Source organism: Hyperolius riggenbachi, chromosome 5 (assembly GCF_040937935.1).
Source record: "Hyperolius riggenbachi isolate aHypRig1 chromosome 5, aHypRig1.pri, whole genome shotgun sequence".
Taxonomy (NCBI): Eukaryota; Metazoa; Chordata; class Amphibia; order Anura; family Hyperoliidae; genus Hyperolius; species Hyperolius riggenbachi.
The window spans coordinates 48,518,105-48,543,765 of record NC_090650.1 but is presented as its reverse complement, the minus strand read 5'-3'; the positions used below and the strand labels follow the sequence as shown (position 1 = coordinate 48,543,765).

General features: G+C 43.4%; 1 protein-coding gene across 1 annotated transcript; it reads right to left on the bottom strand.

Annotated features, from left to right (window-relative positions):
• Positions 1-1,155: 1,155 nt before the first annotated feature.
• PTF1A (pancreas associated transcription factor 1a) lies at positions 1,156-10,209 on the bottom strand. Its single transcript, XM_068238582.1, has 2 exons — positions 9,567-10,209; positions 1,156-1,361 (listed from the first exon to the last, which is right to left on the bottom strand). The coding sequence occupies exons 1-2, from the start codon at positions 10,171-10,173 to the stop codon at positions 1,156-1,158; spliced, it is 813 nt and encodes a 270-aa protein (XP_068094683.1). The 5' UTR covers positions 10,174-10,209.
• Positions 10,210-25,661: the final 15,452 nt, after the last annotated feature.

Sequence of the window (25,661 nt, the reverse complement as noted above, 5' to 3'; positions counted from 1 at the left end):
GAAGTTGCTTCTCCCTGCACTCCACCTCCTGTATCAGCTTCACCAGCATTGTACTCAGCTTAGTGACTGCACCATCCATACGTGATTAAGCAACCTCATATGACAAGTACCCGGCTCTTCCGCTTTTGTGTTACTGGATTTCCCATCTTCATTTGAGCTGTTTCTATGACTTTGGCTGTTGGCATTTTGCCCCTCGCCCCACCATTGCTGGGTGCTGAGCTCCACTATTCTTTGCTGTATATAATCTATGTATGTCATGCAGTGGGGGAGTGAATCAGAGAATGGGCATAGCTAGAAATAGCAAAGATTTCCCTCCCCCAAATGTTCATACTTGTTCCCCCACGGTAGCCCCATCTGCCTGGCGCATTATCTGTCAGGAATCATATAACAAGTGTGACCACCATAGTCCCCACCCATAAGTTGGTGACCACCCTACTACACCGCCTGTAACTATGTTACCACCATAGTCCCCTTCTATAACTATGTTACCACCATAGTCCCCTTCTATAACTATGTTACCACCATAGTCCCCTCCCATAACCATGTGACCAACATAGTCCCCTCGCATAACTATTTGACCACAATAGTCCCCTTTCATAATCATGTGACCACCATAGACCCCTCCCATAACCAAGTGGCCAACATAGTCCTCTTCCATAACCATGTGACCATCAGAGTCCCCTCCCATAGGTTTGTGACCACCATTCTCCCCTCCCATGACTATGTGACCACCATAGTCTCCTCCTATAACCATGTGACCTTTATAGTCCCCTCGCATAACTATGTGACCATCATAGTCCCCTCCCACAACCAAATGACCACTGCAACTCCACCCACTTAATTCCAACAAGCACTGACATACCATATAAAACAATGTTTATTGAAAAAAGAAAATATTAAAAATAAATTATTTCTCAAAATTATCAACAAGTGTTTTAAACATTTTTTTGCATATATCAAAATATTAAATTAAGCATAAATTACACATTTCAATTTCCAGCCTCACGTAAAGAAGTTGTAATAAATAGATAAATATTACTTTGATTGCCATTGGATTTGTACAGATATGATAAATTACATTGCACGGTGCGAGCTATGTACAGAATATATACACACACATAGACATATATACACAAACATAAGCAAAGTGCGCAATCAGATCTCCAGACACAGGGTGAGGGGCGGCTCGTTCTCAATATTGTTCAGTGATGATTTGTTTAGTTTTCGGGGGTCTTCCGGGGTCCAGACTTTCGTCGTTCGGACAATGTTCTGGTCCCGGAGCTGCTTCTCATCAGTCCATGAGAGGGAGTGGCCGGCCAGCGGGGGCAGTCCGTAGTCCGGATCGCTGGGAGAGGGGGATCCTGCGGGGGAGAAACAGAGATCAGGTGAGTTCCTGGTAACTGCTAGAGGTCAGGCCTAGATTTACATTGCAGGAGTCTATAGCCACAGATGTCCTGGCACCCTGGCCCTCCATGAACCTACATACCCCCGGCCGCCAAACTGCACTGCAAGTGTGCTGGCTGTCCCAGCTGTCACTACTCCCTTACTTACTTGCCTGTCAAACGTAGCTACAGGTGTCACTTAGCATTAGGTAGCCAGAGATACTGTCAGTATTAAGTAGATAGAGGACCCTGACTGAAGGGAGATCTGGTCACTGGAATGCTGAGAGCTGGGTGGGTAACCTCTATTTTACGCTCAGGACTATGCATAGGGAAGGAGGGAGGGAGGCACTAGGGGAGAGAAGTGAGCTGCCTTTCCATCATCAGGTGCCTGTAGGCAAGTGCCTACAGTGCCTTATGGTAAATCCGGCCCTGCTAGAGGTAGATGTAACATTGTAGCCCAGAATGAGGGGAATCATCTCAGCACTAGGGATGAGCAAAGAGATGCAAATATTTCTGAGTTTACAAATGTATGTAAATTTGTGCTGAGACTCCACGGTCCAAGTGTGTTATATATCGGGAATGGTCAATGAGATGCAAATAATTTTGAGCTGATGCAGCATTATGCAAATTTTGTATGCAAATGTATGCAGCTTGAAAATGAACCAATTAAATTCTGCTGAGGTAAAATTCAATTGGCCCATTTTCAAGCTACATAAATTTGCATACAAAATCTGCATAATCCTAGTTATATACAGTACACTGCATTACCTCAGGGCCGGTTCTCACGGCTATCTGCCGGCAGCATGCTCAAACGCTTTTCTGCCACGGAACATAAAAGCTTTTGCCACTGTTTCCCATTGATTTGTTGTTGCATTGCAATTTGGGCTTCTAGGGGCATACACTATGAACACCACCGATGCTAGAAGCTACATACAGCACTATGGAAAAATTCATGGACTGCGGTACGTGTGCAATCAGCGTTTAACACATTGAGATAATTGCTTACATACATCTCAATGCGGAGGAACCCGGCGGTAAGCAATGAGGAATGGGTGCAGGCAACCAACCGTCTGAAACGGCTCTGAGGCCTGGTGCACACCGAGTGGGTTTTTTAGCGTTTTCAGATCCGCTTGCGGCTGTGTATACGCTTGGGTAATGTATTTCAATGGGGTGGTGCACACCAGAGTGGGAGGCGTTTTGCAGAAACGCATACTCCTGGGCTGTAGCATTTTTGGGATTTAGGATGCGTTTCTGCCTCCAATGTAAAGTATAGGAAAAACGCAAACCGCTCTGAAAAACGCCAGTTCAGAGCGGCTTTGCAGGCGTTTTTGTTACAGAAGCTGTTCAGTAACAGCTTTACTGTAACAATATATGAAATATGCCACACTAAAAACACTACCCAAAACTGCAAAACGCTAGCTGAAACGCTTCATAAAAATAAGAAAAAGTGTTTCAAAAACCGCTAGCGTTTTGCGGATCTGCTATCGGTTTTTGGTGTGCACCGGCCCTCACACAGTAGAAAATGTATAAAATGATTTATTCATCTACAGATCTCCCCTTTAAATCACCATATAGCTAAAGGGGCTAACCTGCATTTTAATGGTAGGTAGAGATTAGCATTTGATGCAAAGCCATGGGCAAGCTTTCAAGAACAAAGAGGTCTCTTGCTCAGGCATGATTATATTAACAGAGGAAGAGAACTGAGTGTCCACGAAAGCTTGCTTATAAATACCCAATAATAATTGTCACCTACAACAGCTATTTTTTATATAACAGCTATTTTTCTCTCATCTACTATCTAGCATGGTATGTTGTACAACTTCATGTCCCTTGAATGATTGTAAACGATATCAAGATTGTTTGATAAGAATCTCCAGTAATAACAGAGCAAGATACTAGAAGGAGTGGTTTGCCCTGTTTGAAATGAAGAAATAGCTTTTTATTAGTGTTGCTAGGGTTTAGCAGAACTCATGGAGAAATGTGATCAGTTTGATCAGCTGACAGATTTGTAAAGTCCTCATTGGCTGTGATCGCTTACTGCCTAATGCTACGTACACACATGCGACAACGATCGTTCGTTGTCAACGACGAACGATCTTTTAATTGACGAAAGAACGACCGAAGTAAAGTTAGTTGTAAAAAGTGTGTAACGATCACATCGTTAGAACGAACGTTACACCACGTAAAAGCACTTAATGCGCCTGCGCATAAAATTGTAAAGTTCCTTGGAGAAAAAGTGAAATGCGCATGTCCAGCCTGGTACGAACGATCGTTTCCAACGATGTACCACTTTTGCTAACGATCGTCGGTGGTAAAAATCCGCCAAGACAGAACTTTGTTTTGTAGCGATTTGCCTCGTTCGTCGTTTGCCTTAATAGTCGTTGGTTCGTTTTTTGTAACGATCGTCGTTGGTAAAGATCGGGGAACGATCGTTACAAACGACTATAGTCGCATGTGTGTACGCACCTTTAGCATATAAGTTCTGACTGGAAAACCAGGGCTTTACAAATCTATCACCTGACCAAACTGACCACATGCTTCTATATAAGTTCTCATACAAAGTCACTACACCACTTATCATTGTAAACACAGCAGGGGGTGGTCAAAAAGTATACATGCAAAAGACATCTGTAAATGTAGGCGCTATTTTCAAAATACGATAATAAAATAACTGATAATTAAGCTGATATTTTACTACATCTAAACTTAACCCTATTCTCACAAAGAACCCTCCTAACTTTAACAGTCCTTCCCCCATACCTAATCTTAACCACCACCCCTCTGATGCTTAACCTTAAGCACTCCTCCTGCACGACTAACCTTAAGCGTCCAACTCCTTGCCGTAAACCCCCCACGAAAGCGCAAAATATTGGGCACTGCAAAAGTTTGGGCCCCGCCATAGGTGCCCATACAAATATCATGAAATTTGGCTGAGGCCTCTTTCCCAGTGCAACGTTAAAATCGCACATTAGAAAATTTTTTAATGCAGACTAACGCACAGTAATACTAAGTCTGTGCGACATTCACAGTGCACACGTTGCGATTGTGTGCAACGTGTAGCGTTATTAGAAAGTGCTGCATGCTGTGTGTTATACACATTATTAGGTGCGTTGGACTGTTTGCACATGCTCAGTAATGACTTGGAAGCATACTTTTCATTGCCTGTATGCTCTACTGTATGCGACGATAACAGGGCATTAAGTTGCGTTGCGACTTTTTTTTGGGGCGTTGCGTTGTAATTTGCGTTGTGACTTTAACGTCGCAACAAAACACAACGTCCTACTGTGAAAGAGGCCTGGGGGTGCCAAAATTTCCCACAGTAGCCGATATTTCTATGGGCGCCTATAGCGGTGCCCAAACTCCAGTGGCATCTCCGGCGGCCAAGTTTCCTACTTCCGGTCAAAACTCCTACTAAACTCTTGTTTAATATGGAACCAAACTTTGCAAATAAGAAAAAAAAAATCGACATGTTTTGCTGCAGAATACCTTACAGGATACAGTTTTCACAAGAAAAAGAAATATATATATATATATATATATATATATATATATATATATATATATATATATATATATATCAAACTTTCAAAGCAGACTGTAAACTAGAGAAACAGCTATCTAAGTTGAATTGCACAAACTGATATCATTTTGGGGGTCATGTTTGTTGAATGAATCCTGAGTTCCCCTTTAGACTGTGTCTCTTCTCTGCCATGCGCTGCATTGTGGTGCATTGAGGACATTACATACTGCTTTCCAGTCACAGCTGGTGAGGACAGATCCCGAGCCCTGGGCTACACGGGAGACTTTAATCTCTTGTTAGGAACAGATTTCACTGCTCATGAGAAGCTGTCCACAAGCAGTTCAATCTCTTCCCAGCAAGGGATTAGTCACCCCGTGTAGCTCTTGCTGATAGGTGCACACAGACATCAAACTTTTGACAGCTGAGATGATCGATCTTGACCAACTCAGCTGATAGTCCGATGTCTGTACAGGTGCTGCCCACCTCTGTCAAAACACAATCAACTCGCAATGGGCAGTATGGCCTGGTGCACACCAAAACCCGCTAGCAGATCTGCAAAACGCTAGCGGTTTTTGAAACGCTTTTTCTTATTTTTATGAAGCATTTCAGCTAGCATTTTGCGGTTTTGGGTAGCGTTTTTTGTGTAGTAGATTTCATATATTGTTACAGTAAAACTGTTACTGAACAGCTTCTGTAACAAAAACGCCGGCAAAACCGATCTGAACTGGCGTTTTTCAGAGCGGTTTGCGTTTTTCCTTTCCTTTACATTGGAGGCAGAAACACCTCTGAAATCCAAAAAATGCTGCAGCCCGGGAGTATGCGTTTCAGCAAAACGCCTCCCGCTCTGGTGTGCACCAGCCCATTGGTATACATTAACCAACCGTATCCACAGCCGCAAGCGGCTGTAAAAACGCAACAAAATCTGCTCGGTGTGCACCAGCCCTGAGAGTATTTTGGTTGTTGTGGGGAGCCTTTGGCTGTTCCTCCTCCTGCCCAATGCATGGGATGTTATCTGCTGTTTGGATGAGCCCACTATGCAGACCATTTTTTTTAATTCTGTTTATAATTACTCTTCAGCACTCTGCAACTGAAACAGTACCCAAAAGTAGGTGAAAAGTACTGTCAAAATTATTTTCTTGCTTGCTGGTGGCTTAAAGGGTGTTTTTATTGATAAGGTGTGAAAATATAACCTCGGAGAAAACTTAGGAGAAAAGGTGAATTGAATAAGGCCCTGCGTAGTCAAGTTGGCTACTGCAGCGCCCACGTCTTGGGTTTGAATCCCAACAGGACACTATCTGTATGGAGGTTGTTTGTTAATGCGAATATTCTTCCATAACTCAAATAATTATTGAAATCTCACGGACCATCTCTAGACAATTATTCTCCCACGGGTTCAAAATTCTGTTTTTTTTTTATACATTGAAATCTTCTGAATGTTTCTAAAGGTTCCCATTAATGATACAATCTTAACTGTACAATCTTTCCACTTCTATGTAGTTTGAGGGACTACCTAAAGTACCCACTCAGTTGATTCTTCTACTACATAGATTTGGTAAGATTGTACAATCAAGATTGTAGCGCCTCATTGTTCATCTTAACAGATTCCTGCGGAACTACAATTGGCCTGAGGAAGTGGGCTTAAACCTGCGAAACGCATTGCTTGTACATCATAAATGTCATGGCTATATGAAGTTGTCATTGAGATGAGCCAACTCTTATTTTTGTTATTTTAGTTGCTTTTAACTTAATTTTATATACCTATGGGCACCCTTGCTGTGCTTTTTCCACTTCTTTGGAAGGATGCTATTTGGTCCTGTGGCTTTGGAGTCGTGTATGTGCATCTCCATCTGCATCAAGTGGTTGGTTGCCCCTCATACAACCTACCTTTGTGAGTATCTTATTTCTTTACCATACTTTGTTCCATATTGAGCATATTGCGCTACTTGGGCTCCAGTTTCCTCTTTGCTTTCTTTTTAAGGTGCCAAGTCACCCTCTTTCTCTTGTGTCATTAGTGGGCAACTTAACTTTGGTTTCCCTGTTTTAGTAAATAACCCAGAAATGTATTTATCAGTGTTCCCTTCTACTGCTAGTTTACAATCGGTGGTGCATTTCAGAGGGATAGAAGAGATTTGGTGTCTCCTCCTATCGGAGGATTGTTGCTCTGCTTTATTCTTCATTAACTCCTTTATTCTTCATTAACTCCTGTTCTGCTACTTTATTTTTTTACAAGCATATGTTGGCACCTCCAGGGATTGTTACATGAATGGCAGATCAATGTCAATAGCCAAGGACTTCCCAACTTTCATTCATGTCCCCCCATTGTTGCCCGCTCTTCTTTGTCAGGGTAGTTGTCACACAAGCCAAGAACTCTCTGACTACAAAGAGAGGGGTTTTGGAGACTCTCCTGCCCTATAATAATCTGTGGCAAGTCACACGAGCTGCACTGATTTGCCGTGTGGACGACACTAGCTTCAGGCAAACACACAACTTGACACAATTGGAATCATTGATTGTTAAAACTAATTTGTTCTGTAGTGGTTGTACTGGCAGAAGGGATGAAGACATCTGATATAAAGATAGGGTAGGGTGGAAGACCCAGCAAGGGTGCTTTGTCATAATAACCGGAGAACTACTACACCCAACATGCCTTTAAAGACTATGGTGTGGCTGTCTGGCTGGTAGAAGCACAACAGCTAGAACCCTCCTAGCTTTCTTAGAACTTCAGTGGAACTACAGCAGTGATAAGAAATAGTTGCAATTCACAACCTTCCAATATAGGTCCAGATTCAGCAACTAAAATATGAGTCACTATGTTTCTAAATTAATATTATCCAAATCCATCTTTATGGTACTCGGCATCCTAAAGGAAACCAGGTAAGCAACTAACAATCAATGACCTACAAAGTAAAAGCTTCTATTGGAAAATGCCCTAACTCTGAACTGGAGCTGCTGAAGAGAGAGGGCTCCAATGTCCTGGTTAAACCTCTGCTGGGAAGTAACCTCACCAAAATCTAAAGAACTACAGCTCCTATTCTGAGCTTCCAGGCAGATGTGATGCTGGCCCACAGTCCCTAGTAGCTACAAGTCCTGCATACCTCTCAAGGTGCCCAGGTGTGACATTATATTGGGACTAGTAGTAAAACCCCAGTATATAGTTGCATGTTAACACCTACTAAACTCCAACTAAAGTCCCTTATCTAATTTTTCCAGGAGTTTCATAGTTCTCTGGCACAAAAACATGGCCAAAATTCTGAACCACTAATTTATAGTTCTGGGTTTATTTGATTCCACCCAGCTAATTCTACGCATCAGCTTTTGGTGGTTCTTCCAGTTGTGCAACACACCCAAGCTCATCCTGAGCTTATCTCATAGTAATGCTACGTACACACATGCGACAACGATCGTTCGTTGTCAACGACGAACGATCTTTTAATTGACGAAAGAACGACCGAAGTAAAGTTAGTTGTAAAAAGTATGTAACGATCACATCGTTAGAACGAACGTTACACCACGTAAAAGCACTTAATGCGCCTGCGCATAAAATTGTAAAGTTCCTTGGAGAAAAAGTGAAATGCGCATGTCCAGCCTGGTACGAACGATCGTTTCCAACGATGGGCCACTTTTGCTAACGATCGTCGGTGGTAAAAATCCGCCAAGACAGAACTTTGTTTTGTAGCGATTTGCCTCGTTCGTCGTTTGCCTTAATAGTCGTTGGTTCGTTTTTTGTAACGATCGTCGTTGGTAAAGATCGGGGAACGATCGTTACAAACGACTATAGTCGCATGTGTGTACGCACCTTTAGACTCATTCTAGTACCTAGAAGGTGTTCCCTAAGATGGAAGGTATGCTGGATCTCCCTGTTCTTCTACCTGTGCTGTGGACCTGTGATAACTCAGCAGCTATAAAGCAAAAAGTTTTGTAACAACTCCCAAATGTTCCTATTATGTATTTTGTATTCATGTTGGGACTTGTGAATGATTCCCCAGCAGCTGTAGAACTAGCCAAATGTACCCGTTTTTTTCTGCAATCTCACTCTACCTCTTCAGTGTCCCAAAGTGTGACACTTGCAGACAGTTCAGGCTCTATGTGCCCAATCCAATTATTTTTTTCTACATTCTCTCCTAGGTAATATTTTACCAGTATAAATAAATGCCTTTTAGCCACCAGCAAGCAAGAAAATACTTCGAATGATTTTGAAATGACTTTTTCCCTACTTTTTGATACTTGTTTAATTGCAGAGTGCAAATGTTATTTTAAACAGAAGATACAAAGTATCTCCTAGGAGAAAACTTAGGAGAAAAAAGGGAATTGGGTCGGCTCCAATGTCAAACTAAACTCCTGCTAGCGGCAGCAGCTGCCCCAGCAGTTATTTCTAGGCTCGCTCACCTGTTGCTGGGACTTGTAGTTCCTCAAAAAATGAATCTCCTGTCAAGTGCTCCTTAGTCTACAATCACATTGAGACTCCAAAAACTTGACTTTATTTTCCCCTTGTCCCCTCCTGATGGAACTTTTAGAACTTTTCTAAATCTAGATCTAAAGAGTTTCGGATGTCTTCATCCTACTCTAGTGTCCCTATAACCGAATCACGTGACCTGCAGTTCTCTAGCACCTGGACAGCATTAGGTCGCCCCCCTCCACCCCAGTGTCCCCAGGTGAGCACTCACTTGTTCCTCTGTGGCAGATGATGACCTTCTTGGGCTGCAAGGCGCTCTCGGTATTGGGGTTCCTCAGGGGGAGGTCGGACTGCACCAGCTCGCTGAGGAAGTTGATGTAGCCGATGGCCAGGCGCAGGGTGTCCACCTTGGAGAGCCTCTTCTCGTAAGGTAGGGTGGGGATGTGCGACCGCAGCCCCTCGAAGGCATCATTGATGGACTGCATCCTCCTGCGCTCCCGCACGTTGGCCGCCTGCCTGAGCTGCTGCATCTCCGCATCAGACCTGATCCTCCTCCTGCGCTTCACAGGTCCACAGCTGCCACCCTTCATGCCCGGCGACAGGTCGCAGCCCCCCTCCCCGCAGTCATAGGGGAAGCCCCCCGAGGAGGAGGACGAGAAGGAGAAGTTGCCGGGGTCGCAGTAGTCTTCCCCCTGGAGGAGGCGGCTGTCCTTGTAATAGTCCTGGATCTGACCAGTCAAGAAGTCCACATCGTCCTCCAGGAAGTCCTCAGCGTCCAGGTGGTCCCTGGAGGACTGGTCGGTGAAGAAGTCTTCATCGTCAAAGTACGGGGAGGGGAAGGACTCCAGCCCTGTGAACTGCTCCAGCACAGTGTCCATGGTGGTGCTGCTGCTGCCTGGCAGAATGTTCGGGCTCCCTGGTGCTCCCAAGTCGGGGGACTCGCTGCAGTAGACAGGCACGCGAGGACTTTTATAAGAACATCCAGAGACGCGTGCCTTTACCCTCAGCCAGGCAGCCAATCAGGGAGCTCCAGGCTCCCCTCCCAGACCCCGTAAACACCTACATGTGCTGGGCTGACGCCCCCCTCCCTCCCTCAGTCACACAGGTAGCAGCTAATGGGCCGCCCAGCTGCTGCCTCTTCCTAACACAAGTGGGAGGTCAAGAAGAGAGAAGGCAGCCAGGCAGGGGCTTGTTGGGAGGACAATGGGCACAAATCATGGTGTCAGCCAGGAATAATGAGGGCTCTTCAAGGCACCAATACGGAGTGGCCAGCAGTGACTGCACAGTTTATAGCAGGGTGCATACTTTGTAACACAGTGACAGCCTGGACAATGCACACTGCATAGGACTTCAGCGAGGAAACGGAAGACTAATCTACAGCAGCTTGTGCCAGGCTGCTGTCCTAGCTAGTGTTTGTCTAGTGTCCCCCATAGCTCATGTTCCCCGGGGATGTATAGGTACATTTACGTCCACTTAATATTGGTTGGCTTAAAGCGGTATAAAACCCTGACATAATATTCAATAAAAACATGTCTTCCTACTTTTTATATGCCATACGGTTATCATATTTACTTTTGTGCAAAATAATTATTATTCATTTAGAAATTACAAGTTCCCAAAAGTACACTTTTTTTTTTTTTGCTCTGAGAGCTGACTTGGCATTTTATTTATAACTGCTTTATTCATGTTCTAACATAAGCAGAAATGCTTTCTGATTGTCTGACTTTGTTCAGCAGAGCCTGCAGTGTCAGAGAAGTGTTTATTTACATTCCTCACTTGATACAATTAAATACAAGATAACATTATCTGCAATTCGGATGCGTCCAGCTTTGCTGGCAAGGAACTTCTAAAGGGGCCCATACACTGGTCGATTTCAGCCATCGATCGATCAGAAATCGATTCTATCAAATTCCACATTCGATCTATTTTTGGCCGATTTCGATCGATTTGATCTATCTGACAGGATGGAAAATCTAGGTCTATCTGCTGCTGGCAGCAGATCGATAGCCCATAGAGTTGCATTGGATCTAATGGTCCAATAATGCATTTAGATTGATTTTCCAAGATTTCATTCTGAAATCTATTGGAAATCTGTTCCTAGTGTGTGGCACACATCAGATAGATTCGACTTGACAGGCATCTGACAGAAATCTATGTGATGGACGAATCTGCTGCAAATCTATAAGTGTATGGTCACCTTAAGTCCTGTGTGCAACCCTTTGAATGCTGTTCTAATAAAAAAAAATTCTGGTTGTATATAATATGCTGTAAATAATCTATTAGAGCAAAGAAGAAATGCTGGGTTTCATTTGTACCCAACATGTGACATGATGAGATAAACATGTGTATGTACAGTACAAAACATATTAATAACCAGGGTGTTTTACTTGTTTTATTTTGCTACCTGAAAGAGTTAATTTTTAAGGATGGAAGTGACAGCTTCTGTCCTGTCAGGAGCTTGTCAGGAATATAGTATCACTGATATGCAATTTTTTTCTACATATTTTATTTTTCTACATATTTTCTACATATAATCTTTTTCTACATATTTCTGAGAGCAGAGGGAGAGACAAAAGGGTCAATTTTAGTTCATGTTTTTTCATTTAGGGACACTTAATAGACTGCAACTGAGCAGAGACAACAAAACATTCAATCTACTTTCTAAATGTTTAAATATAAAATAAAATCCTGGGATGTCTAAAAAAGGTCATTTTTAGGAGTAGGAGGATAAGTACAATTGTTTATCTCATCAGTTTATATTCACCTCGGGATCACTTTAAGGTGACCACACACGATACAATAAAATGATTTGATTTTACGGTGATTCAATAAAAATGATTGGTTGCACAGAAAAATCGAACTTTTTTTGTATTTGAGTGGGTTTTTTAAATATATATATATATATATATATATATATATATATATATATATATATATATAGTGGCCACACACCTTACAATTTTTACAAATTTCAATTCAAGAGTTATAATTTTTCTGTTTGATTGTATAAATATGACCAATGTACCGCACCTGTGTATTCAATATACCCCCAATTATGAGAAAAAAGATTGAAAACTCTGATATAATTGCTTTGGTCTTTACAGTACAAAATTGTCCATCTACCACACACCATACAATCTTTCAAAAACTTGATCAGAAATTTACGACCACTCCTGAATAGATAAAAATTGAAAAAAAAACAGGAAATTTAATCTGAACTTTCACTTGAATAAAAACAAAAGCTTTTGATTTTTCTGTAGAAATAATTGTTTTTATTGAATTTCTGTAAAATCGGATCATTTTATTGTATCGTATGTGACCACCCTAAATCGATTGGGAGTGGTAGATTGTTCTGATTCTTGAATATTTATGAAAATTGTAGGGTTAATTGTCAATTACTTAATGTATAGACCCAAGCACATTTTTTAAAGTTAAAAAAATAATAATTCATATTTGGGGAAAAATTGAACACACGTGTGTGGTACATTGGTCAGATTTCTTAAATTAAATAATGATAGATTATTCAGTTTTTTGATAAAAATCTGATCACATGTTTGGAAAAATCATTTTGATTGCTTTGAAAATTGAACGGTGTATAGTAGGTTTGCTAAAATGATAGACCCAAAAAAAAAAAATTGAATCGTGTATGGCCACCTAAAGGCAGTCTCGATCAATTTCTGATGATTTGTTGAAAATGTTGATCTTTTTACTAAATGAACAGTCCCATAATGAACATCCTAAAAACATACAAGTTAATTTTTTCACCCTAAATTTGCCCTAGACTACAATACATACACTACACGATACATACATAGACATATGACAATGGTAGGGATTAAGATTGTGAGCCCCTCTGAGGGACAGTTAGTGACAAGACAATATACTCTGTACAGCACTGCGGAAGATGTCGGCGCTATATAAATACTAAATAATAATAGAAAGGAATAGTTCCCAAGCAGCCAGGTTTAAGAGTTGGATGTTTTGTTGATAATACTGCCCAATCATCCAATAACGATTGCTACAATACTAGAGTTCACGTTTACAGCAATGCCATACCTTGTACTGATGATGTATGGAGGCATTCCTCTACACTACAGGTGTTACTTTTCCAAGATTATTCAAATTGTGTTGCAAATTGTATGCAGAACAGAAATGGTCTTATCCAAATTGTAAGGAACAGCATGCGATTTCGTCATGACCGTGCACAGATCATGACTTACCAAATGCATGTTGCGCTTGGGGTAATCCGTGTTGCTCCCCTGCCATTAGCAACAGTAAATTTGCCATGCACTACCCTCCTGAGCAAGGCAAGTCTACAGCTGCTTTGTGCATCAAGCCCACAGTGATCACCTCGACTCTATACAATGATTCTGTACATGGTAAAACTATACCATGCATATACCAAATACCGGACAACCTCTATGGACAGCATGTTGGCCAAGTGGTTAGCATAGTCATCTTACGGGCTCGCTGCCTCAACCACTAACCCCACTGTCTACCTCTGGCGATGCATTGCGGTGTAACGGCCGCTTTGTGACGCAGCTTACCGCACTGAAATGCACTACCTATGCGACATTCACAGTGCGATATAACGGGTTGTACAGAGCCGGGACAAGGTCCTCCAGCACCCAAGGCTGAGACACCAAAGTGCGCCCCTCCATCCCTCCCACCACACACTGATTGCTTGCTATTAGACTAAGAGGCACCCCAGGGGCCCCAACACCTTAATCGCTAGTTATCTGCCATGTATCCCCCTTTCTTATTTCTCTCTGCTTCAAACACAATAGGGAAATGATAGCTTAGTGAGTTGTGTGCCCCCTCCTACAGTGTGCTCTGAGGCTAGAGCCTCTCTTGCCTTGGCCTGGCCCTGGGGTTGCTGGATGTGTGTTAAACTGCTCATGTATCTATGCTCCTTATAATTGTAAGGGCCCATTCACACAGGGGCGATTTGAAATGCGCTAGGTAGTTAAAATTATACGGCAGTGATCTCACTGCAGCGATCGCTGGCATTTCACGATTTGTGGAAAACAAAAATGCGGTTCATGCATTGCTTTTTCGCAATTTTAGAGCAATCATGATGGAAATGTTAAAAAAAGCTTATCGTTATCACTCAAAAATCATGAAATCGTACAGTAAAAAATATGCAAAAAGCGTGAAAAAAAATCTTCATCGCAAAACAGTGGCGATTTTGCTAGCCTTTTGCGATCCCCAGTGTGAACAGGACCTACGTTTTTGTACTGTGTACAGCACTACAGAAGATGTTGGAGCTATATATATAAAATAATAATGATAACTATCTCTAGGGTTTACAGAAAATAGTACAAAAAAGAAGATATTTAGACCAGTGAGCAGCATTTATGACAAAGTGACCTTGCAGATGTCAGAAGTCAGAAAAGTCAGAGGAGACTAGTATACCTGATATGATGAAACAAGTTACAGACAGTATCATCCATAATAACAGTAGAATAACACAGATCCTCACAGATCCTCAATCATTTTCTCACTTAAAAAACACCGACTATCAATTCCGGTCAGTTTTATCCAAATGTTCTGCCATGCTTAATCACCTCTGTTCCAGTTTAATCCATCAAAACTGATTGACCTTGAGGGACAAGATCAATATTTACAACATTTAATTAAAGAGAGTGAATTTGACTGTCTGGAAGCCCTGATCAGCAAGCATGCGTAAAATCACTTTGAGCTGATGTATGTTATGCAAATTTTGTATGCAAATTTACACAAATGAAAATGGATCAACTGAATCCAGCCAAGGTGGAAATTCATTGATCCGTTTTCAAGTTGCCAATATTTGCATAGAAAATGTGCAGAAGGCCTGGATGCCACTACAAATCGCAAAGTGCTATCGCAATCGCTAGTGTTTTTTTAATAAGCATTTTGTAAGCGATTTCATGAGCGTTTTCTGGCGATTTTGGTAGCGTGTAAGCTTTTTGCCAGCGATTGTGATAGCGATTTGCGAATAGCGTTTTTAATTCTGATTGGTCCTTTCAAATTATTTAAATTTTCTTACAGTTTGCAGTAATTTAAAGTCGCACACAAATCGATATGTGCAGCGATTCAAGAGTGTTTTGCCAGCGCTTATATACTTTACAATGAAGCGCAAACGCTCCCAAAATGCTGTATATCCTGCGATTGCACTTTTGCTAATCGCAATCACTACTGTGGAATTTGTTACATTTATTTACATTGGCAAAGCATCTAGGGAAATCGCTAGCGCTCCCTTACTGCTCAAGAAAGTGCTCTAGTGGGTTCCAGCCCTGGAATGCAGTTTATATATGTTTGTCTTAAGGGCCTTTTTCCACTAGCAATCGCTAGCGTTCACGCTGAACGCTAGCGATTGCTGAATCGCAATTACCGGCGATTCCCCGATGTTCGCGGCCGCGATTTTGCTATGCTATGCATTGCATAGCAAAATCGCGGCAAATATCGCTCCGCCGCGCGTTCGCGTTCCCGGAAAAAGCGAATCGCGGTAGTGGAAATGACCTACCGCGATTCCTATGTTAAAAAGCAAACCGTAGCGATTGTAAAATCGCTAGCGGTTTGCGTTTTTGCGATTCAGCCAGCGCTGGTGGAAAAGGGCCCTAAAGGTGGCCATACACGATACAACCAAATCATTTGATTTTTTAGGATTATTTATTAAGGTGATCGACTATGCAGAAAAAAAACAACAACAACAACAACAGACCTTTTAATCGCCAAACATTGGACCATTTTGTAGAAAATTTGATAATATGCCTGATCAGTTTTGGTAAAAAAAAATTCTATATGGTCAATGTAAAAAACTGGTCATTTAAAAAAATGAATCATGTATCTTTAAGATGCCCACTAATGATACAATCTTGATTGTACAATGTTACCAAAGTTGTATAGTAGAGGGGTAAACTGAGTAAATATATTGTGTATGGATAGTTTAGGTAGTCACTCCTATTACATAGAAGTGGTAAGATTGTATATACAAAAAATCATAGCATTAGTTTTAGATTAGATTTCTGATAGATTTGATAAAGGTGCCCATCCCCATTAACAGTACAATTTTTTTTATCGGATGCAATCTTTAGACACACTTTTTACGTAAGCAGTTGGAAGGTAATACTCGACTGTTCCCATAGACGGTTCAATTAGTGTATTTTCTCTCTTCAGATATGATCGTACAATTCAGCATTCCGATTCCTTTCAATTTTCTGTTCCAATCAACCATACAATCATTTTACAGCGCTTTTTGCCTTAAGCCCCCTCTACACCATTCAGTTCCAGGCGCGATCAATTGAATTTGATTGGATCAATTTCGTTTGGATCAATTAAATCCAACATGACCGATCAGGATTTGATCGATCTTGTGATCGTTTTTGGCTAGTTTTCAATGCAAATCGATCACACGATTGATCGAATCCCGATAGAATCACGATTGGACATGTCAGATTTAATCAATGTAATCAAATTTGATTTAATCGAATTTGATCGATCACACCTGGAATTGAATGGTGTAGAGGGGATTTTACACTGTGCCATTTTCTTTATCATTTGATTGTAAAAGGTGTGTTAAAAGATTGCATCTGATGAAAAAATTGTACTGTTAATGGGCGAACGAATCTGCCTAGAAAGATTGATAAGTATATGGGTTATCAGCCTAATTTGATCTAACGTACCTGAAAAGTTCAATCAGTTTTTTTTTTACTGATTTAAATTAACTTTCATATTTGTTTTCCTCCAATGGTTTTATTTATTTATTTTAAATAGTTCAAAACGATTGCATTGTAATCTGTTCATGTGTGGCCACATCAGACAGTAGCTGGTCGTCCCTCAGTTTGCTTGTTTTCTTCTTCTGTACAATTCTGTATAGAGATGTGCGTGTTTACAATATCAGTAAGTTGTGGTTTTCTTCTGGTTGCTGGTGCTGATTTGTCGCATCTCCAAAAAATGATTATTAAAAAAAAATGTACAGACATAAACGCGCAGATGATCTTTCCGGTACAGAAGATGCTCCCATATCGTGCATGATCGCTGGACTGATGGAAAACCCGACATATGGAAAGAAAAAAAGAGCAAATGAATTCAAGTTCATTTGATTTTTCTGGCGACATTGATCGGCTCCGCTGTGTGAATCTATCGGTGTGATTACACCATTGCCCTCGCCGTAAGCAATATTTACATCTAGAAGAACCGAATTTGTGTCATTTATATACTTTGTGCAAAGTGTTTTATTTGAAACCATTAGATCTATACAATACATAATTAGAATTTTGTTGTAAAGGAAATACAGTTGCAGAAATTAATATTGCAATCTCTTCAGCGATCTCCGGATTGCACGATGCCCAGATTTCCCGTGCGATAATATTAGCGCTGTCTGACTGTGCCTTGATTTTCCGATCATACATTTCTGCCGGAGACTCTATCACTGATCTCAGTGAAACAAAACTGCACGGACGGGTTAGATGGATTCTGCGTGTTGGTTTATCCTCCAGGATCTATGATAAGATAATTTTATTAATAAGATCATCTGTACTCTGCTATCCCCATTATCAATCATCTTTCTCTTCCTGCGCAATGTTTGGCAATGAATGATTATCACCGCGGCTGTAGTTTAGGAATGGAGCGATATTCTGCCAGATTGTGACGTGTGTGGTGTTCGCCTTTATACAGTAGTTTTGGATTTGTGTTGCCTTGCATACAACATTATTATGGAATCAGGGAATTAGGACCACAGTGTGTCAAAGGATAGATAGACACTGCATAGGTAGGAAGACGGGTGGATGGATGGATGATCTACAGATAGACAGACAGGCACTGCATGAATGGATGGATGCATGGATATATAGATAGACATGTTATAGTGTTGGGATCATGGTTTGAGTTTCCAGCAGATATACCACCTGCAATCACTATTATTCCCCGTTTCTTGTAAGTTGTTTTATGACTGTGCTCATATGTTCAAAAATCAAAACATTTTCAGGTATAGATTTTTGGTGAAAAATAATTTTGGACATGTGGCTTACATTGCATTTTGACACTTTCCCTACACCTTGTTATCATTGCCTCACCATATCTCTCATCAACATCTTTACCTTCCTTAAGCCCCATCTACACTATGGGACATTGCAGCGATCCGGCGGCTCGATTAGCCGCCGGATCGCCTCTTCCGCGTGCCCGACGCGTCCCAGCTCGCCGCGCGTGCGCCGCATTCGATTCCCCGCTTGTGCCCGCTCGTCCCCGCCGGCGCCGCTTATCTTCCGCTCAATTCCCTGCCATTGTCCCCTCGCGGGGAGCGAGCACTGAGCAGGGAATCGGCGGTGCGGAGATCCGTCCTGTCGGATCGTATCAATCGAGCCGCATCAGCGGCTCGATTGATAAGGAGCATCGCGGCCGCATCTACTCGTGTAGATGCGGCTTTATGCCTGGTACACATGATGCGATTTCCCTTCAGATGGACGGGGATAATTTCCAACAGGTCCGATCTGACTTGTAACTCTGTACAAAATCAATCAGAAATCAGATTGGACCTCTTGGAAATTATTGATTCAACTAGTTGGTCTGACGGAAAATTGCATGCCTTTGGTGGGAGGGGTAAGGAAGGGAACAATGAACTCAGCTGCTGATTGTTGCTTTAGGCCTCCTTCAGATCATTAGCGCAGATGGCTGTGCAATCGGAAAAACGCAATGAGTACGATCGCCCGCCATCTGCGCTACTATGTGCTGCGCTGTGCTGCAGATCCCATACACTACAATGAATGGATATGCGCTGTAATTCCCCAAAAATGCATGCAGCAGTGAGATAGCGCATCGCACTGCTGTGCAGCGCATATGATGGGAACGGTAGAAGGGCTGTCTATGCCCTTCTACTGTTCTTGCGTGTCACACGCTATATGTGCTGCCAAAATACGGAAGGCAGAGCGTATAGTCTGAACGAGGTCTTAAAGTCTAACTGAGAAGAATTAATTGGAACTGTTTATGCTTACCTGGGGCTTCCTCTAGCCCCCTTCAAGCCATAGGCTCCTTTATCATCTCCCCGAATACTACAATCGTCCGCTGGCCATCCTTTTATATCTGTCCCGAAAAGCCAGCAGATGATTGGAGTGGTCCGGGGAGTCTGTGAGGGAGCCCACAGCCTGAAGGGCAGGAGGAAGCCACAGGTAAGTATACTTTCAGTTAATTCTTTTTAGGTTTCCTTTAAAGAGACTCTGAAGCGAGAATAAATCTCGCTTCAGAGCTCATAGTTAGCAGGGGCATGTGTGCCCCTGCTAAAACGCCGCTATCCCGCGGCTAAACGGGGGTCCCTTCACCCCCAAACCCACCCCCGCAAGACTTGGCCGTCAACTTGGTCGTGAATTTTTTCTTCCTGGAGGCAGGGCTAACGGCTGCAGCCCTGCCTCCAGTCGCGTCTATCAGACGCGCATCGCCGCCTCTCCCCCGCCCCTCTCAGTGAAGGAAGACTGAGAGGGGCGGGGGAGAGGCGGAGGTACGCGTCTGATAGACGCGCATGAGGCAGGGCTGCGGCGGTTAGCCCTGCCCCAATGCGGAAGCGCTCCCCGGCTGTACGGAGGGGATTTGGGGGTGAAGGGACCCCCGTTACGCCGCGGGATAGCGGCGTTTTAGCAGGGGCATTATTTATGAGGTCTGAAGCGAGAATAGCTTCAGACTCTCTTTAAGATCAGGGATGCTGGATTAGTAAGTGATTTCAGCAGTCCTCAAGGGACACTAGATTCTTGGTCATGATGGCCTCGACTGGCTACCTGGGCTTAGAGCTCTCCTTATTGACCCCTAACCTCTAACCTAAACATCTCATATTGGGGTGGGAGGTTTGTAATGGTGTGTGCCTTGATGGTGGGGGAGGGGTGAGCCTCACTACTTACCTACGGGGTGCTGCTCTGCTGGCCCTCGGCCCGTACAGGATGCACCATCTTCTCCCCGGACTTGCGGCCGATAGACCTTCAGATTCCATAATTATTATTGAATCTGATGAAAATCGGTGCCGCCAAGAGCATGCCCCATCAACAATTCAACCAATTTTGGGCTGTAATTGGTCTCATGTATCGATCGGACATGCTGGAAAATCTTGGGCCAACATGATCGATCAGGTGCATGGAAGACTGGCGGTAATGGCGTGCTATAATCGTAAACAGAGGAAATAAATATGTCAGCCTCCATATATCTCCTCAGGTGTCCTTTAAATATCTATTGTTTTGTACACTTATCTCCCAGTAATTTTATAATACGCCACGTTGTCTTCAGCCTGGAACCCACTAGCAGCATTTTCTAAGGTTTTTGTGAGCACTTGTGATTTGAAAAGCTCTTGCTCATGGAATGTTATGGGTGTGATCCCACTTGAGCGATGCGATTTTTAAAAAATCACCCATAGTATTGCATTAGCACGAGCTTTTCAAATTACAAGTGCTCAGAAAGCGCTGCAAGTGGGTCCCAGACCTTCAGCACCTCCACTCATTTAGCTATAAGGCCTGGAACCCACCAGCAGCGCTTTTCTAATCTCATGTGATTTGTAAAGCTCATGCTAATGCAATGCTGTAGAGAATTAAAAAAAAAAATCACATCACTCAAGTGGGATCACACCCATAGCATTACATTAGCAAGAGTTTTCAAATCACAATTTCTTGGAAATAGCTTAGCAAAGCGCTGCTAGTGGGTTCCAGGCCTAAAGGCAGCCATACACTGGTCAATTGCCACCAGATCGACCAACAGATAAATCCCTCTCTGATCGAATCTGATTAGAGAGGGATCTATTGGCTGCCCATACACTGCACACAGATTTTTCAATCGATTTCAGCATGAAATAGATTCCAAATCTGTGGAGCTGCTGCTGCCGTCTGCCTTGTTGCTCCTGCCCCCCCCCCCCCCCCCCCCCCAGCATTAATACATTACTTGTCGCGCTGACCCGAGTCCCCAGGTCTGTGCTGACACTTTCTCCGGCTGCCCTTCTTCATCTTCACTTCACTTCCTCTCCTGTCCTGTGAGAAGGGGAAGTTTGAACAGTAGAGTGCCCTCTGCTTGAACTTCCTCTGGTCACAGGACGGGACAGGAAGTAAAGTGAAGATGAAGAAGGCCAGCCGGAGAAAGTATCAGCACGGACTCGGGGACTCACGCCAGCGGAACAGGTGAGATTATTGCTGTGATGGTCTTCGCCGAATCCAACGCTGCTAGCGATGTGCTCACCACCTGCCGGCGATCGAGCGAGATTTTCCGCCTGGACAGATCGACAGAATCTATCGATTTCAGATGGAAGTCGGTTAATCGGTCCGCATTTGCGTTATCGATTTCTCAGCAGATTTGATCACAGTGATCGAATCTGCTGTCTATCGGCTGGAAATCGCGTAAATGTATGGGCACCTTAAAGTGGACCCAAATTAAAAATACAAGATTTCAGAAATAAAATCTATTTTCTAAATTATAATAATAAAAAGCAGCCTTTTTTTCAGCTGCATGATGATAAATATAAAATGTTTTACATTTATTGGAGGAACCCCTCCCTTCTTTTCAAATTGCCGGGACAAAATCCGGCAAACTGGTGGAGTAGGTGGTATCCGGCAATGGAGGAATTGCTAATGGCTGCCACCTGTATAGCCCTAGTTATGAAAAGAGAAGGGTGAAAAGCATGCAATGAAATGCTCATAGGCTTGAAGGAGTGTTTATTTATCTTTGTATGTGTCAGAGTGGTGCAATTAAATATTTTTAATTAAAAAAAAAGTTTGGTTTGGGTCCGCTTTAAGAGTTTCTCATATTTTATATGGTTTCAGACCGCGCGCAAATCAGAAGAAGCCATCAGTCACACCGCGCCCCCACACTGCTGACATCAGCAGCGACAAGGCCAGACGGACAATGATTAATGCAAGGTAAACTGTGGATTTACAGTAACACCTACACAGATCAAAAGCACCATGGAAAAATTAAAGAGGACCTGTCACCAAGTGGAGGGCATTAAACAGAGGCAGTTTTTTCTAAGCATCTGAAATCATGTTGCAATGTACAGCAATGTAATCAGGGATCTCTCTGTTATGTCTTGTTGTACATTTTTTAAATCACATATGTATTTGTTACTGTAACAATTATGTTGTTTACTAATGCTGAATGATGTAACCATTTCTGTTTCTTCTGCACAGCCCCACAGAAGATAATTATCTCTATTTCATTACATTTGTCTTATTTTGGATACACTGATGAAATACCACTACTTCTGCTAGTCTGGAAGTAGAAGGAGAACATAATGCAAATAAAAGCTATGGTTGGCCTCTCCATACACACATACAAGGAGTATATAGACAAGTGTGGTTACAATATTTGGAAAATAAAATTTCAATACCTTTGATCCATTGATTTTCTATCTAAAGGACAAAATGGCCAGAAGCAAGTCATAAAAAGACTCTAAAGTGAGAGGAACATGGAGACTGCCATTGTGGTCCCCGGCGATCACCGCCACTTGGGCCGCCTGCGCAGTCCGCTCCGGCCCACGTGGCGGTGATTGACAGCGCCGCTCACGCAGGCGCAGTACAGGCCGACCTGTAGGTCGCCCTGGTGTCATCGCCGGGAACCAGGACGGAGCTACGGCAAACAGCTGCGGCGAGGGACATGCTGGGAGCTTGGGGCTGGAGGAAGCCCCCGGTAAGTAGCACTTATTTTATTAAATTATCCCTGATGACTCCTTTAAAAGGAACCTAATCTGATCTTAAATAAAAGTTTCACTTACCTGGGGCTTCTACCCTCCCCCTGCAGCCGCCCTGTGCCTGCGCCAGGACTAAATAATCCTCCAGTCCCCCACAGCCACTAAGTTTCGTCTTTGGCAACTCGTGGATGGTCACTGCGCCTGCGCCGCACTGGCATGCGCGTGTACTCAATCACTTTCCCACCTGCCGAGAGCGTCCTGTGCATGCGCAGAATGAGAAAATATCGTACTGCACAGGACAGGACTCTCCTGGCAACAGGAGCGTAAATCGAGCACTGCACAGGCGCAGTGGCCAAAAAATAAATTAGTGGCTGCGGGGTACTAGAGGATCATTTTGTCCCAGTGCGGGCACAGGGCAACTGCAGGGGGCTGGTAGGAGCCACAGGTAAGTGAAACTTTATTTTTCAGATCAGTTTAGGATCTCTATAAGCCTGGTACACACTTTCAATTATGATTGGCCAATCACTTACCAATATTACCACCTCCCTGTAGTATGAGGGTTAATACCTACACAATCTGCTCATAGTATTCAATATCTAATGACCCTCATACTACATGGAGGTGGTGAAATGTGTCAGTGATTGGCCAATCATAATTGAAAGTGTGTACTAGGCTTAAGGGCTGTTTTACACAGGCACGAGGGACGATCGATGGCATCTCGTTTACTTAACGCTTTTCAGAAAAACATATGTCCACGGTTTCCAGCGTTTCACCGCTACGTTTCACACTGAGCTCCTAGGGGGACACGAAAACGTGAGAATGCAGCTGCCATTGGACCCTACATGTAGCGTCCAAGACAAGACGATAGGATCTACCGAAAAAAAATCACACGAACAACGCCAACTGCTGTTAGAGCCTTTTCCCAGAACTGTGCGATTTGATTCCGAATGCTAACAGGTTGCAAAACGCAAGGTATATAAAACTAATGGAAACAGCAGCAGCAATTTCCATTAGTGCGAACCAATTGCGTCACTTTTGGATGCGATTGAGCTCTACTATACTGAGTATAGTAGATCAATTGCAATCGCATGGTGGAAAAGGGCCCTTTTGGGCCCTTTTCCACTATGAAATGCGCTATTCCGACCGCGATCGCAATCGCGTTTCAATTTCCACCATGCGATTGCGATTGCGATTGAGCTACTATACTCATTATAGTCCAGCTCAATCGCATACAAAACGCGGCAGGACAACGATTGCGCTTTGACCAAAATCGCATCGCAATCGGATCGCACTAATGGAAATTGCTGCTGCAGTTTCCATTAGTTTAATGTACCTTGCGATTTGCGATCAGAAGCAAATCGCAAATCGCAGGCTAGTGGAAAAAGGCCCTTTGCTTCTGATCGCAAATCGCAAATCGCAAGGTACATTAAACTAATGGAAACTGCAGCAGCAATTTCCATTAGTGCGATCCGATTGCGATGCGATTTTGGTCAAAGCGCAATCGTTGTCCTGCCGCGTTTTGTATGCGATTGAGCTGGACTATAATGAGTATAGTAGATCAATCGCAATCGCAATCGCAATGGTGGAAATTGAAACGCGATTGCGATCGGAATCGCAATCGCGATCGCATTTCATAGTGGAAAAGGGCCCTTACTTTAAAAACTGTTTCCAGTCATTTGAATGGAATGGCAGCAGGACCCTTTAAAACAACGCTTTCACCACTCTTGAGAAAGAGCCCTAAAAACGTACAAATCATTTTCAATACCAGTAAACTGCGGATAGAACTGGACACCCCCCACCCACCATGTCTATTTATAGCCATGTCTATTTATAGCCATTCTATCAGCAGAATATCACTTTTTATACATCCAGGTTACCAGAACCCTTTCTCAGCCTGGTCCTCAGCTACTGCATAAATCAGAGGTTAATACTCGCTGACACCACTGTGGCTTATTCAATGGCTGATTCTCTTTCCAACAAATAGTAAACCTCAAAAACTCTTGTTTGCTGTAACAGAATATCAATACCAGCCGGCCCTGCAGCCTGGAGGGACGCAGTAATGAGGTCCCACCACTCCTCTGCTGCCCCCCAGCCTCTCCTGCCCTCACCCCAGACACGGGGGCACTGCTGGGGAGCCCATTCAGGCCAGTGTGGGTCCATTTAGGAGCAGCATAAAGCGATATCACGGCCCATCTGCCGGCTGAGGAGAGGAAGTGCAAGCTTGGTGGGCGCTATGAGCTGCAGCCCCCCTTATCCTCAGCGCTGAGAGGCACCTGCAGCTCTATACACACAGTGCGGAGGGAGCTGGTACCTGTGTGCTTTACAGCTAATGCAGCATAACCAGCCTCTTTTCATGGAGGGTCAGTGTGAGCCCCCCCTTCCCAGGCGCGCCCCCCTCCGGCGTGCAGCCCCCAGTGCAGCGCAAGCTGCAGAGCCGGCACATCCATGGGAATCCGGCCACTTGTGCCACCTCCCCCCCCTCCCTCCTCCATCAGAGGAACAAATGAGCCGCAATCGATCTGCAGACTTCCCTGACAAATGAAATGACAAACATGGCCGAGCCGCCATCAGGCCATATACATGCTCCATCATTATGGATGGGAACACTCACTCTGCACAGACAATTATGTCATGTTTAACTGAAGATCCCATTATTCAATTAGGTGTCAGGTGCCAGATAGAGACGCTGAACATATATTTATTTACTCTTTTATTGGGGGAAAGGCAGGGGGGGGGGGGGGG

What these genes read in the sequence shown, in the direction of transcription:
- PTF1A (XM_068238582.1), bottom strand. Translation starts at nt 10,173, where the DNA reads ATGGACACTGTGCTGGAGCAGTTCACAGGGCTGGAGTCCTTCCCCTCC. An exon ending in CATCTGCCACAGAGGAACAA is followed by an intron (nt 1,362 to 9,566) that starts GTGAGTGCTCAC and finishes TCTCCCCCGCAG; the next exon opens with GATCCCCCTCTCCCAGCGAT.